Source organism: Peromyscus leucopus, chromosome 7, assembly GCF_004664715.2.
Source record: "Peromyscus leucopus breed LL Stock chromosome 7, UCI_PerLeu_2.1, whole genome shotgun sequence".
Taxonomy (NCBI): domain Eukaryota; kingdom Metazoa; phylum Chordata; class Mammalia; order Rodentia; family Cricetidae; genus Peromyscus; species Peromyscus leucopus.
Genome location: NC_051069.1, coordinates 84,766,326 through 84,781,884, shown reverse-complemented (window position 1 = coordinate 84,781,884; position 15,559 = coordinate 84,766,326). Strand labels below are relative to the sequence as shown.

The 15,559-nt window shown below is 44.4% G+C and overlaps 1 protein-coding gene across 1 annotated transcript in view; it reads left to right on the top strand.

The window, feature by feature from the left end:
- Positions 1 to 13,303, top strand: part of Atp1b3 (ATPase Na+/K+ transporting subunit beta 3) — a 34,592-nt gene extending 21,289 nt beyond the window's left edge. Inside the window, exons 4-7 of the mRNA XM_028866028.2 lie at positions 5,831 to 6,015; positions 7,353 to 7,403; positions 10,944 to 11,030; positions 12,659 to 13,303. Of these exons, the coding sequence (XP_028721861.1) occupies positions 5,831 to 6,015; positions 7,353 to 7,403; positions 10,944 to 11,030; positions 12,659 to 12,829 (494 nt within the window). The 3' untranslated portion in view covers positions 12,830 to 13,303. The remainder of the gene's footprint in view (positions 1 to 5,830; positions 6,016 to 7,352; positions 7,404 to 10,943; positions 11,031 to 12,658) is intronic.
- Positions 13,304 to 15,559: the final 2,256 nt, after the last annotated feature.

Here is a 15,559-nt window from a genome sequence, read left to right as displayed (position 1 = left end):
TGTCTCTGGGATAGTACCCATGTCAGATTTTTAACGTCTTCGCTTTACGTTTGTTAAAGAGTCACCAGTATGTGGTGCTCTTTAGTAAGTACTCTAGCCCACATCTTCCTTGTTCTGGCTGGCTTAACCAAATTCATCTGAATATAACAAGAATCAAATGAGTAAGTAGTTGAAGCTTGGATTCACGTGATCCCCTTGTCCCCTTCTCAGCTGTGGTTCAGCACGGTGGTTCCCGGGTTGCCAGTCCCTGAGCAGCTTTCCCAGCACCGCTGTGTCTTCCCAGCATGTCGGCCTCCTCCCGGTACCTTGTGCTAGTGGCTCTCACTGACGGTTTTACTATCTCAGCCTCTTTCCTCTAGCCTTCTTCCTCGTCTAGCGTTTGCTTGTTTGAGACAGGCTTTCTCTGTGTAGCTCTGGCTGTCCTGGATCTCGCTCTGTAGACCAGGCTGGCCTCGAACTCAGAGATCTGTCTGCTTCTGCCTCCCGAGTGCTGGGATTAAAGGCGTGCACTGCCATGCCCCGCCCCCATCTAGTTTATTGCCATGATTTTCCACTTCAGTTTTACTTTGACAGACATTCTAAAATTCCTTGTCTTTAAGTCTGCCAATTACTTGTGGTGGAGCTGTGCTCTGGATAAAACCACCTAATTCTTGGATTAGCACTCCCTCCCTCAGGTGGCATGCCTGACTGCCTGGTTACCCATTCATTGTCTTTCTCTGGCTCTAAAGCTATGATTGTTGCTAGCCTTTACTCAGGCCTCTGATTCCTTTCCTTCCCTATAACTTACCTTCTTCTATAACATAGTGTCTTACTGCGAACGATAGAAGAAAGGCCAGGATGGGACTGTAGCTGTCAGTGCTTGCCTGGCATGCAGGCGCCTGGGCTTCCACCCACTTCACCATTACATTTGCCGGGATACTTCCTTATAACCTCTGTTGGTTGGTGGAGGCAGGAGGATCAGAAGGTCAACGTCATCCTCAGTTAAATAGTAAACTCAAGGCCACCTTAGGCTACATGAGACCCAGTCTCCAAAGAAGAAGAAAGGGATAGTAGAAGTGCTCAGGCCAGTGCTCTTCCAGGTTCTCCATTACTAGTAAGTACCTATACCTGCGTGTCTTCATGTGAGGACACTTGTACATCTGCTGCTCTGGTTCTAGTCCCCTCTGCCTCAGAAACATCACACTAGGGTGTACTCTATTGAATTCTCCTTGTCAACTACTTCATTGAATTTTTATTATTAATTTGGGGTGGGGGGGTGGCTTTTCAAGACAGGAGTTCTTTGTGTAGCCCTGGCTGTCCTGGAACTAATAACTCTGTAGACCAGGCTAGCCTCAAATTTAGAGATCTGCCTGCTTCTGCCTCTGGAGTGCTGGGATTAAAGGCAAGCACCAACACCCAGCTGGGCTGTGAGTTTTTGAAGGCTGATCTGAGATGCCTAGGTGACACTAACCCCCTAAAGATGAGGGGGTGGGGAGGGAGCCAGAGAAGTGTCCAAAGTCAGTGTGTTCAAGGTTCATCGGAGAGGGAGAAGGGCTGGATACAGCAAGCCAGGAAGTAGTTGGAGATGGACATTGGGGCTTAAAGGAGGACCAGGTTTTGAAGCTCCTTAGAGACCAGTTATGTTCTTGGCTCCTATAACTGGCCAAGATGGCAGATTTAAGAAGAGAATATACATGGGTTGAACTCGTGTTTGAAGAGTCACTGGGATGGCTTTTGAAACCAGAGTGCAGAATGGAAGCTGTTTTAAGATTGATTGATTGATTATTTATGCAGAGTTGTGCCTGCACACCAGAAGAGGGCACCAGATCTCATTACAGATGGTTGTGAGCCACCATGTGGTTGCTGGGAATTGAACTAAGGACCTCTGGAATGGAAGAGCAGCCAGTGAGTGCTCTTAACCTCTGAGCCATCTCTCTAGCCCTGTTTTCTGTTTCCTTATTAGTACAATTTTTCTTTCCTAAGGTAGAATCTAGTCCAAACTGGCCTTGAACTTAGGCCCTCTTGCCTGAGTTTCCGAGTGCTGAGCTTACAGGCCCGAGTCATCCCCAGCTTGCATTTAAATATCTTTATCTTGGGGCTGGAGAGATGGCTATGAGGTTAAGAGCATTAACTGCTCTTCCAGAGGTCTTGAATTCAATTCTCAGCAACTACATGGTGGCTCCCAGCCATCTATAATGAGATCTGATGCCCTCTTCTGGCCTGCAAGATACATAGAGGCAGAATGTTATATATATAATAAATAAATCTTAAAAAAAAAATTTTTATCTCAGTAAGGTTCTAAAATTAAAATGCATTTTTTTGGATTTCATCCTCCAAACCATTTTGCTGGGAAGTGATGAGGCTTTTCAGTTCATCCTTCAGTTACTTGAAGCATTTCATACTCAGCTGTTTGCAGGTTCTCTGGTATTGCTCTGTGTTGGGTCTTATGTTTCTCTCATTTTTGTTTATATTTAAAAAACTCTCCAGAGCTGATTGTACCATTTAATCCCCTTGGAGTTTGATTTTTTTTTTTTTTGAAGTCTTACTACTTTTTTTAAAAAATGGGAGGTATAGTGCATGTGTTTGTCGACCAAAGGACATCTTGTAGGAGCAGCATTTTCCTCACCTAGATTCTGGGTTTGGATTCAGGGCATCAGGCTGGCAGTGGCTGCTTTATCTGCTGAGCCATCTCACCTACACTGGTTTTGTGTTTAAATATTCACCTGTCATTGTTGATTCTTAGGAATGTCCTTTTCATGTCTAAAAGACAAATATCTGGTTTAAAAATAAAGGGTTTTTTCCCCCTCCTGATAGATTCTAAATTGAAAGTTTTATTTTGTTAAAATTAACCTTTTCTTTAGTACCTTTGGGGGGGGGGGTCAGTTTCGAGACAGGGTTTTCTCTGTAGCTTTGGAACCTGTCCTGGAACTCACTCTCTAGCCCACAGAGATCCGCCTGCTTCTGCCTCCCGAGTGCTGGGATTAAAGGTGTGGGCCACCACCGCCCGGCTTTACTATCATTCTTATTTCAAGTTTTCCTCGGGTGTTGGGACTCTGGCTCCTCTGAAACTTAACTGTCCGTGTTCCCCTGATGCGCTCATACCTCCCAGCTCCTCTCATTTAATTTTGTATAGAAGTGAAAGTCTGCTTGACAAACAGTCTAAAAGCACCCTTTGCTACAAACGACACCCTGGAGAAATGGGTGAAGAGAGTCAGAGTTGCCTCCAATAGTCCCACTCATTCTTTGCTTTTAACCAAATACATGTAAGGGGTGTAGCTCAGAGGTAGGTGACATGTTTACAATGTGTGAAGCCAGGAGTTCCAACTCTACCATATCCCTCTCAAAGACAAATTCTCTTGTGTTACCGTTTGCTTGCTGTTGCCGCCATAAACACCACCACCAAAACCAAGTCAGGGAGAACAGCTTAGAGTTCATCATTGAGGGAAGCTGGTCAGGACAGGAGCTGGCTGAAGGAGAGACCGTGGAGGAGAGCTGCCCACTGGCTTGCTCAGATACCTTTTTTATACAGCCCTGGTCCACCTGCTCAGGGGTGGCACTGCCCACAGTGGACTGGGCCCTCTACATCAGTTAGCAGTTAAGGAAATTCCTCAGTCAGGGCTGGAGGTGCTCTTCCACAGGTCCTGAGTCCAATTCCCAGCAACAGCATGGTGACTCACAACCATCTGTAATCTGATCTGGTGCCCTCTTCTGGCCTCCAGGCATACATGCAGGCAGAACACTGTATATGGGGAAAAATAAAAGGAAAGAAAGAAAATTCCTTAGACATACTCTTCTAAGCTAGTTTGATGGAGCTGTTTTTCAGTTGAGTCTCCTTCCTTTGTGTGTGGAGATGGCAGCCTAATTTAGCCATCACTATTGATAACTTTTTTATCCACAAAGTATCAAAAACAAAACAAAATCCCCACTACATTTTCTTTGGAAAGCATTCCCTTTGAAATGTCCCTGTTTGTGTTGACTTAGATGGCTTTTGTGGTCCCACTTGTATGCACATGCCAATAGCTGTCACTAGGTAATTTCACATGTATGTTAATTCTGAGTGCCTTTCACACGAGACCAGGCTCACTGAGCAAAGGGCCCTTCAGACCTCTTCTTCTTGATGCCGCTGAATGCCAGTAGTGCAGTGGGCCCAGAGTGAGATTGTACTCTGTACATGTTTGTTGCTGGGGGGGGGGTACTTTTTTTGGGGTGTCCAACACCCAGCTCCCAAATAAATATACACAGAGGCTTATTATTTCTTATGAATGCCCAGCCTTAGCTTGGCTTATTTCTAGCCAGCTTTACTTAAATTATCCCTATCTACCTTTTGCCTCTGGGCTTTTCCCATTCTCTCTCTCTCTCTTTTTTTCTTATTTTAATATTTATTTATTTATTTATTATGTATGCAGTGTTCTGTCTTTATGTTTGCCTGCAGGCCAGAAGAGGGCACCAGATCTCATTACGAGATGGCTGTGAGCCACTCCATGGTTGATGGGAATTGAACTCAGGACCTCTGGAAGAGCAGCCAGTGCTCTTAACCTCTGAGCCATCTCTCCAGCTTGCCTGCCCCCCCCCCCAATTTTTGTAAATCTTCCTATTACTCTGTGGCTGCTGTGTAGCTGGGTGGCTGGCCCTTGGAGTCCTCCTCTTCTGGCTGCTGCCTTTTTCCTCCCAGATTTCCCTTCTCTATAGTCTCTCTGCTTGCCAGCCTCACCTATCCTTTCTCCTGCCTTGCTATTGGCCGTTCAGTTCTTTATTAGACCATCAGGTGTGTTAGACAGGCACAGTAACACAGCTTCACAGAGTTAAACAAATGCAATATAAACAAAAGTAACACACCTTAAAATAATATTCTACAACACTTGTATCTCTCCCTTTTCCTCCTTTCTGGTTCCTAAACACGTTACTATTTTGGTTTACTAGTTACCTCTGTCGTCACCATGCTCAGTACACCTTTCTCAGCTGGCGTCTTACCTGTGCTGCATCAGGACTCTGTTTCACTGTTTTCTGCATGGGTCTGTCTGCATAGCATAAATACTAACATAGATGGCGTCATCCCTTTGTAACTACGGCCTGGTATAAAATCTTTTAATGGGGTTTTGTTTTGTTTTGTTGTTTTTATTTTGAGACAGGGTTTCTATGTGTAGCTTTGGAGCCTGGCCTGGAACTCACTCTGTAGACCAGGCTGGCCTGGAACTCACTCTGTAGACCAGGCTGGCCTAGAACTCACAGAGATCCCCCTGGCTCTGCCTCCCAAGTGCTGGGATTAAAGGTGTGCACCATTGCTGCCTGGCACATCGTGGTTTTTTTGGCAACCCTTCTGCCTCAGTTCTTTACAGTTTTTACAAAATTTACATGATCCAGCTTCTGCCTTTCTATATCCTGCCTGCCACCTTACCTCACACATCTTTCAGGTTAGTGGGGTCCCCTTGCCATAAATGGTTAGAGTGCTGTTTCTTTCCATAGCCCTGCAGTGTTGAAATGATACTGTTGCCCACTAGACATGGGGGCAGCAGCCACACCTTTGCACATCCTTGCCACTGTTGCTGAGGTTGGGCACATGCAGCATTTTCTAATGGTTCTGTAGCTGTTGCTGGTGCCAGACGCAGTAGTGAAACAGCTCTCTGTAATCCAGCCTGGGCACTCTGGGAAGCAGGAAGCTTTAGGGCACTGGCTACTGTTACCAGGCAAAGGAACTAACGTAGCCTCTACTGAGCACTCGCTATTGTTACCTGGTAATTCACATTGCTGTTGTTGTCTTTGAAAAACATTCATTTGGGGAATGGTTTGACTTGTTTCTGATTGTGTTTGGTATCTTTTCTTGGCTAACCTGGCACACACATTTCCTTTCTAGCATACTCTGTAGAAGAACAGAAGAATCTCACAAACTGTACTGATGGAATACTTTTTAAACAGACTGGTCCAGATTATCAAGCATGTCAGTTTCCAGTTTCCTTGCTTCAAGATTGTAGTGGTGTAAATGATGTTGATTTTGGCTATTCCAAAGGACAACCTTGTATTCTTGTGAAAATGAACAGAGTACGTACATATTTTACCTCTGTTGTTCCTCGTTTCTAACAGTCATGTACATGTGATGTAGCCGCTAAGCTGATAGCTGCTTTTCATCTCTTTGAGATAACTAACTTAAAATGCCAGCAGTGCTAGTTAATGCCTGGGGGAAAATGAATATGGCAAAAGGTTCCTATAGTTTAATTGTGGATTTTATGCAGTTTCCTAAATAGTACTAAAGCATAGAGTGGTGCATATAATTAAATAGTGGGGATATAAATAAACCCACATACTAATGAGCACAATACAATGTTGTAGTTATAGCCAATGCTAGTGGGGTGTTTAACAAGACATAACTAAGAAGTAGGGCCAAAACAGCAAGGCAGGAGGAACGTGGAACTTGATCTGTGCTGTAAGGTGAGTTAAGACATTCGTTTTAAAGAGGATGTCTTCAGTAACACTGGCCTGCTACATCTGTCCCCACTGTGTCTGCTATATTGCTGGAAAGCTACTTCCTGCTCAGAGGACCACCCTCTGAGTTTCTTTTCTTAGAAATGGCCTTTGCATGATGGGAATCAGAGGCCATGCTTGCTTTATAGACTGGCTTTGCAGACTCACAGGGCGGCATCAGATCCAGCTGGCATGGTTTTTCTCATTGGTTGCTTCCAGAACTGTTAGGAGTGGAGACCAGCTACTGCTCTCCATGTTGTTCTGTAGCTTCAGCAGCTGGGCTTACAGCTCCGATTTAGTGTTCACCTAGTATGGTCAAGGCCCTGGCTTTCATCCTAGCACCACAGAAACCCACTGTGGGAGAGACATAAGTTGGGATTCTTCTCAGATGTGCCTTTAGGGGACAGGATAGCTGCGAACATACCCCCCCCACCCAGCTGAGGACCCAACCCAGGGCCTTGCACTTGCTAGGCAAGCGCTCTACCACTGAGCTAAATCTCCAACCCCATGTGAACATAATTTCATACTGAATATTTTATTGTATGTGATTGTAGTGGTGCGTACCTGTCCTCCCAGCATTTGGGAGGTGGAGACAGAGTATGCTCAAGGCTAGCCTAGGCTATGACATAGCAAGCTCTTTTATCAAAACAAGTGAGCAGAATAGTTTGTTATCCTCTGCCCCTGTAACTTAAGGGTTTGTTGTTGTAAATGTGGCAAAGTTGATGACTGAATCGCTTCAGTACAGTCCTTCACTGTATTGGAAGGTTTGTTTTATGTTGTAGAACACAGGTTAGTACGACTGAGATGAGTCTGCAGAGTAATGTTCATCTCAGCTGCTGCTCCCTGATCCCCAGCAATAGAAGCGGAGGTTCCGCTGCATTTATACACACTGACTCCTCCATGTTTCTTAACCTTAGATAATCGAACTGATACCAGAGGGATCACCACGGATAGCGTGTGAGACAAAGGTTAGTATTCAAATCACTAAAGCTTTCATGGTGTTTTTGTTTTTTGTTTTTGTTTTTTTCTCTTCAAGACAGGGTTTCTCTGTGTAGTCCTGGCTGACCTGGAACTCACTCTGTAGACCAAACCGACCTCAAACTCAGATCTGCCTGCCTCTGCCCCCTGAGTGCTTAAAGGTGTGCGCCACCCCTACGCCAGCACTTTGACGGTTTTTAAATACTTGAAATAGGTATCACCAGGCTTTTTCGGGTGATCCCTGTTAGCTAATAGACCATTAAAAAGGGCGGTTTCTGTTTGTTTGTTTGCATACACTGCATCTCATCAATCCCAGGATGTATGTTTTTCTAGTTTGGTAATGGAGTTGGCATTACAACACCAGCGGTCCCGTCCTGTATCAGGATTTTTTCTTTCAAGTCTTAAAATCGATGTGCTTATTTATCATCAGTGTCACCGGGAATTAACGCAGTCTGCTCCTTTGCCTTAAGGTGGAGGAGACATTCTTTTTCTTCTCTGTCCCTTTTCCTCCTATCCTATAACTTGTTTTCTTTCCATGCTGCAAACACAGCTAAGACACGCGTGTAGACAACGGGTGAAAAAGGTCTGAAGACGCACAGCTGAGCTCTAACCTTGTCAGGGTGCCAGGTACTGGCGTTCATCCCCGGTTTATGGAGAACTAGCTACCTAGGATGTTGCATTTCAAGTTGAGGAGAAAACAGCATTTCTTTTTTATTATTATTATTATTATTATTATTATTATTATTATTATTTATATATATATATTTTATTTTACAATACCATTCAGTTCTACATATCAGCCATGGGTTCCCCTATTCTACCCCCCCCCCCCCCTTCCCTTACCCCCAGCCTACCCTCCATTCCCACCTCTTCCAGGACAAGTCCTCCCCGAGGACTGCGATCAACCGAAAACAGCTTTTCTTAAGTCAGAGATGAATTTCTTACTGGGGCAGAGACTTTGCTCTGCAGATGTCATCATGCCACAGAATCTCTTGGGCTTGTTGGTTCCCCATTCCTATAGTTCTGACTCAGTAGTTCTTGGGGAGAGTCCAGGACTTGTGCCCCTGGGTCCAGGTGCTGCTACTGTCCAGGCCTCACTGAGCTGTCGTCTTGGAGCTGCTTTTTGGTAGTTGAGAGTGTCAGCCAGGGCAGAGTGAATGAACGAAGTCTGTAGCTCCTCTTCTAGGTGGGTGTGCAGGTCACGTGGCACACTCAGTTCTCCAAGAAACTTAGAAAACTAGAAGCTTAACTGGGCCTAGTGTCACATGCCTGTAATGTCTGCACTCAGGATGGCGAGACAGGAGAATTAAGAATTTGAGATACACAGTAAGATCCTCCCTTAAGCAGGGCATGGTGATGCACACCTTTAATAGCAAGCACTTGGGAGACCAAGGCAGGCAAATCTCTGAGTTTGAGGCCTGCTAAGGCTACCTAGTGAAACCCTGTGCCCCCAAATTAAGTGAAACAAGACAAAAACCCTAACTCAGGGGTGAAGGTAAGCCTGGTGTGGTGGTGCACCCCTTTAATCCTAGCACTTGGGAAGTTGAGGCAGGTGGATCTCTGTGAGTTTGAGGCTACATAGTGAGTTCCAGGACAGTCAGACCCTGTCTCAAAAAGGGGGTTGATTTAAAATAAAACTACATGCATGTCACATGTTAGCTGAAGAGTTTTTTGTTATTTGATGTTTATGTATATATGTATGTATGTGTGCACTTGTACAAGCACATGTGTGAGATTGGAGGAAAGTTCATTTTCTTTACTGTATGAGTCCTGGAGATCAAACTCAGGTTGTCTGCTATGGCTGTGGGCAGCTTTATCCTCTGAGCATCCCATCTGCCCAGTAGCTGAACTCTTCCTGATAAATTCTTCTAAAAATCTAGTTACCATATACTTCTGAGCTCTTAACATGAACATAAGATTGCTTGTAAGTCACATTAGTGTCGTGTTTAAAGTAAAATAGGTTCAATGAAAACTACTAATAGTGTTAACATGGAAGCACACCCATCAGTATGTGACTTTTTCTTCATGTAAAATGTAATTCTTGGGTTTTCAAGATAGGGTCTCTGTGTAACAGCCCTGGCTGTCCTGGAACTCTGTAGACCATGCTGGCCTCGAACTCACCGAGATCCACCTGCCCCTGCCTCCCAAGTGCTGGGATTAAAGGCGTGTGTCACCACCGCCCGCCCTAAAATACAAGATTGTAAGTTTCTTTTTCAGCGCTAGGGATTGATCCACTTACACCTATGTGCTGAGCACACAGTGTAGTGAGCGACACTTGCCTTGAACACCCCTGATTAGGAACATACCTTTTGGAGTGGTGGTCATTCTTAGATGTGGCCATTGTTTCTTAGTCATTATCTACTGGTCTTCATATCATTTCATCTAGATCATTAGAACTTGGGTTTTCTTGTCCCTTTTTGCTGTTTGTTTTGCTATATGACGATAAATGCTATAATCCAACCTGGACTACCTAGCCAGAATCTGTCTCGGAAAACAACAAAAGCCTGCCGCACACCGGCGAAAGGGAGGGTGTCATCAGCGTACACAGTGTCTTCACACGTGCGTCCGGGCACGAAGTCAAGAAGCAGAGCCCAAGGCTGCTGTCTATGCAGTCACATGGCTTCTGTGTGTGTTCTCAGAAGTAGACACCACACACAGACTGGCCTGCAGCTCGGCGGCGGGAGCAAGTGTGCTCAGCACACATGAACTTCAGCACCACACACAAGTCTAAGTTCATCCAGATGGAAAGCCCGGGTGTTGAGTGAGGCTTGTCAGCTTGGGGCTTGTTTGTGGGGTTCATGTTTGTCTCTGCTAGGGATCCACTTGGGCGCCTGTGAATGGGATGTGTATGCACAGACACTTAGTGACTGACTTAAGTAGAATTTGGTGCTTTTCTCTATTCATGGACACTGAATGCTTTTTCTGTTGGTTGCGTCGTGGTTTATCCTGATTACAGTTGGTAATGGTTCTGAACTGTAGCCTCCACTTGTAGGTCTGAGTGCTCCTCTCCTGGTTGTTAGCTTGTGGGTGCCAATACATTCCGTCTAGAAGCACAGTACTTCACTCATTAGGAAAACCTCACCCCACGGTACTGGAGTGCTTCTGCTGTCTGTGGCCAAGGAGCTGGCTTTGCCCACATAGAGGGCGAATAGGAGTTCATGGGCAGCAGAGCTCGCTGTCACTGAGGAGAGACTCTAGGGTGGATCAGGAAGTGGGGAGGACCAGGATAGTTTATGTGAAGCATTTCGTTATGTAATATTTATAATCAAGATGAGCAGCCAGGTGTGGTAGTGCATGCCTGAAATCTTAGCACTTGGGAGACTGATGTGGGCAGATTGCCATGGCTTTAAGACAGAGCTGGGCTACAAAGTGAGACCTGTCTCAACAGCAGAGACAAGCAGTTCTCAAACACACTTGTAATTAAAGTGGCTGAAGCATCATATTTTCTTTAATTTTGTCATAACTGCTGTCAGTAATTTTTAAAACCTTTACTGTGAGCTAAAAAGGATTTCTTTTGTTTTCAACTCTAGGATGAAACCATAGCAAATATATCAACTTATCCTGACCTTGGAGTTATAGACTTAAAATATTTTCCATATTATGGGAAAAAACGGCACGTAAGTATTTAGAGTCGTCCCTTAGGAAACTGCATATCCTGAGGCAGCTTGTCTGGTAGATGCGCATGTGTGTTGTCGTTCATCATCCACACTGTCTGTCGGGTTTAACAATGACGGAGGGATCGTGGGGTGCCCCACTGACGGAAGGCGCAGCAAAGCATGTACCCAGACAAAAGGATGGCTGTCTTCAGAGTAGTACTGCGGCTTTTGTTCGGGAAGTAGTAGGTCCTCTTCACAGGTCAGGTGTAAAAATAAAAACTCATTATCTAAACACAGCAGGGCTTGGATTTTAAGATTTTGAAATATATGTATACAAAAAAGAAACATATAAAGTTTTGTCATATTTTTAAACTTCTTTTGAAATTATTCCCAACTCAAAATGGCTAGAATAGTATGTTTTCTGAAAGCGTGTTACCAGATTTTAACATGTATCTTAACCCATCTGTGTGCTCTTTCGATTGTGCATTGTGGGCTAAAGCACGAGCATGGCGCCTTTATAGGCCTCTTCCTTGTGAGAGGCCATGCTGTAGCATCTTGGCAGCCTGGGATCTGGAACAACTTCTCAGCTCCTCCGTTTCATGCTTCTGTACGCTTCAGAATGAGTCTGAGATGGGGGGGGCAGGGAGGAAGGGGCTTGATTGGAGTTGGTATGTATGGCGCAGTTTTTTGTTTCTGGAATTTGAATTTTTTGTTTTTGGGATCAATTTTTCTCATTGATTAAATTTATTTGTGTATTCTTGGGGAGAGAGTGAATGTATTCTTCTCGAGGTCATATAGGAAGGGTCATTATTGACTGACTGAATCAATTATTGTGTGTTGACCACAGTCTCTTAAGGTGGTCAGCTAGGCTTCCACATTGTAAAGTCACACTTCTTTTTGTTCATCAGTAAGAATGTGGGGAGAATAGAAACTCTGAGTTGGTGTGCCAGCTTTTCTGGAAAACTCTAGCATTTGTTCTTGTTGAATCAGTCATCAGTAGGCTTGTTCCTACGTACTAGCCAGAGTGATCACAAGAAGTGACACACATATCCCAATTATGCCAGAGAAAGGGTGTGCATAAGTGAAATTATCAGAATGGTTGAGCTTAGGAATATTTGTCAAATATGGTAATGTATAATTGAGCCCATAGCAAATATACATCATCTTTTAGCATATATGGAACAGCTAGAATCTCATAAAAGTATATTTGTAAGTGGAATGTATTGATCAATATGTTGGGATCAGAATACAATAATGCTGTGACTTTAAAATACGCCTACACTGCAGGGGGTGGAAACCTTGAACTCCTGGGAAGAAAGTGGGGAATTGCCAGGGATCAGGGCATCAGGAGAAGTCAACTGGCCTATCACCCACAGGATGCCCTCAGAGCTTGCTGAGGGGAGAGCCGAGTGAGAAGGAAGGTGAAGAAGATAAAATCATCGGCTAAATCCATAGACTTAGTTTTACAAAGTAAGTAAGGTAGGGTAGGGACGTGCCTGTAGTCCTGAGGCAGGAGGCTTGAAAAGGGAACCCAGCCTGGACTACAAATTGAGACCTTGTTTCAAAAAAAGGGTTGCAGCTGGGCTCCTGAGTGGAGGTGAGTTGACTTCCGAAGAATGGGAACTAATGTCTGCTCCTCCGTTTGCCAGGTCGGGTACCGACAGCCCCTGGTCGCCGTCCAGGTCCTCTTTGATTCTAGTGCCACCAAGAAAGAAGCAACCGTGGAGTGCAAAATTGATGGATCACAAAACCTCAAAAACAAGGATGAACGTGACAAGTTTTTGGGACGAGTTGTGTTCAAAGTCACAGTGCGCCCGTAGGAGTAGGGCCTCTCCACAGAATAAATGTTGTGCTGTCTCCATTTTGTATCAGCTGGACCTGCCATTCTAGGAATCTGAGGCCACCTTGGAGGAGGTGGTGTGGTACACACACTGGGATGACATCATAACGTGCTTCCAGATCATAGTGTTCAGTGTCCTCTGAAGTAACTGCCTGCTGCCGCTGCTGCCCTTTGAACCAGTGTACGGTCGCCAGATAGGGACCAGTGAGCTCCCAGTTCCAAACATGCAGAGTGGGGGTCTCGTCTTCTGTGTGTAATTGCCAAACGTCTAAAGCTTAATGTGCTGTGCTCTGTAAATATTTTATGGATTTAACACTGGTAACTCATATTTTGATGCCAACCAAGTTTTAGGGATAAAATGGTACCTTGCCAACATCAAGTGACTTTAGCTGCAAGAAATGTGTGAGAAGTTCTGTATGTGAGGAGGAAAAAAATAAAAGTGGATCTGAAAGTATTAGCTTTGATTCTGTGTATGTGTGAGTGTGCATGCATGTGTGCATGCTTTAAATTATTTTTTACATGCTGAATGAGACTGGATCTTTTTTTATTGGGAGGACAAGCTTTCTGTTGTAAAACATTTTAAAATACTAACGGGGTGATTTTGAGTAATGGAAATCAAGTCTTCCACATTCATGTATCTTAGACCATGGATGAAACAACATTTTTAAGTTAGGTAAATGTACACCAAGTTTTTTTGTTTTGTTTTGTTTTTTGAATGAAATTAAATTCTCAAGACATAAATTGTATAGTTTTTTTAATGTCTTGTTACTGCTTTTATTTAGCAGAATATGGACGCTAATAAAAATATAAATTGTGAAATACAAAAACTTCAAACTGTTGAAAGCTCAGAAGATATGATAGATTCTTATTTCATATTTTGGCTGGTGCCCTGGACTGTCCCCGTACTCTTAGGTGACTCTTGCTAGGACCACAGCTGGAGTTCCCTTCTCTCTGTCCCCAGAAAAATGTCTCCAATGTGTTTGTCTAAAGCATGCATGTACGTACACCACCTCAGTGCCTGGTGAATGTGGAGGCCAGAAGAGGGCGTTGGATTCCCTGGAACTGGAGTTAGTTAGCAGGTGGTTGTGAGCAGCCATGTGGGTCCTTGAAATTGAACCCAGCCCCTCTGGAAGATCAGCCAGTGCTCTTAACTGCTGAGCCACCTCTCCAGCCCCTCATTTGTTTTATTTATTTATTTATTTATTTATTTTTATTTTATATGCACTGGTGTTTTGCCATGGGTGTCAGATCCCCTGGAACTGGAGTTACAGACAGTTATAAGCTGCCATGTGGGTGCTGGGAATTGAACACGGGTCCTCTGAAAGAGCAGTCAATGCTCCCAACCACTGAGCCGCCATCTCCAACCCTGCCCCCTCCCCATTAAATCAGGGACAATGGGGGTCCAGGAAGAATCTATAACCAGCTTATAATTTAATCTTTGATGAAAGGAAATGAATCTATGTACACGAAACTCCTTAGTCCACACACTTCATTATTCTGTGTCAGTTCTCTCTCTACACAGCTTCTATTGTGCTCTCGTGCCTAGCTCCTTTCTTGCCTGATTTCTCTCTACATTTATCTGCTGTCCCTCTAGGTTCTGTCTTAATTCCATCATCTTAGTTCTGCCCCATCTAGGTTCTCATCCATCTAGTTCTTTCCCATATCAGCTCCTTTCCCATCTCATTCTCATCTTGCTCTTCCTCATCTTGTTCTTCCCCATCTGGCTCTTCCTCATCTTCCATCTTGTTCCTCTGGTCCTCTCTTTTTGCCCTTCAATCTAGTTCTTCCATCTGGTTCATTCCTCTCCAGTTCTTATCCATCTAGTTCTTCCGTTCTCTTGTCTCTTCTCTGTCTTGTCTTCAAATTCTCTCTTCAAAAATCCTTTTCTCTCTCCTGCCTCTCAGTTCTCCCCAAGTCTAGAAGGAATCGAGTTATAACCCAAGCAACAGCAATCCTCTGGCAGAGCAAGGTCACCAGGCTTGAATTCTTACAGAGTTTGCAGTGACCGCAGGCTTTCTTTTACAACCCAAAATGGGAGTGGTAAAAGAGGTCAACTGAGTGCTAATGACTGGTTAGTATATGAAAAAGGGGATCTGTGTGCTCAGTCTACATTCCCAGAAGTGGTTAGGTAAGAAGTTAGGGGTCTACTAGTAAAGTTGTATAAGAAAGGAGAGTTTCACCCTAAATTGCACAAGAAATAAAGCTATCAGCCTGACCTAGGAGACAGATGTGGTTTTGTTTGGCCTTGGATGCTTGATAGACATTTTAGATAATTACATTGTTAGGAGTTCTTGGAAGCACACAAGAAAATCACTTTAGGAACCAGCTAATACACACAAAAGCTAAAATATCACCAAGACTTCTTAAGCCATGGCTTGACCTTCGGGAAAGTCCTTGACTTTTCCAAGTAGTAGCTTTTGTGATAGTAGCTGGACTCCATTACATTTTCCTGCAGCTTGCAGCACCCATTTATTTTTGTTTTAAGAGCTGTTGTAGCATGGTTGGTGCAGAGCCACATTTGGAGGTTTTCTGTGGTCTCCAAGCCAGGCCTGGTAGGACAGAGCCAGCTGGCTCGGGTTGGCTGTTTGGAAAAGCTGAAGGAATTGGGTGGTCTCTTGCAAGCTGGATGGGGCTTCTGTGCTTTGGAGGTGGGCATGCTGCCCTGGGAAGGAGCTCTTTCCCAATTCCTATTATGAGTGAATGTAAAGCC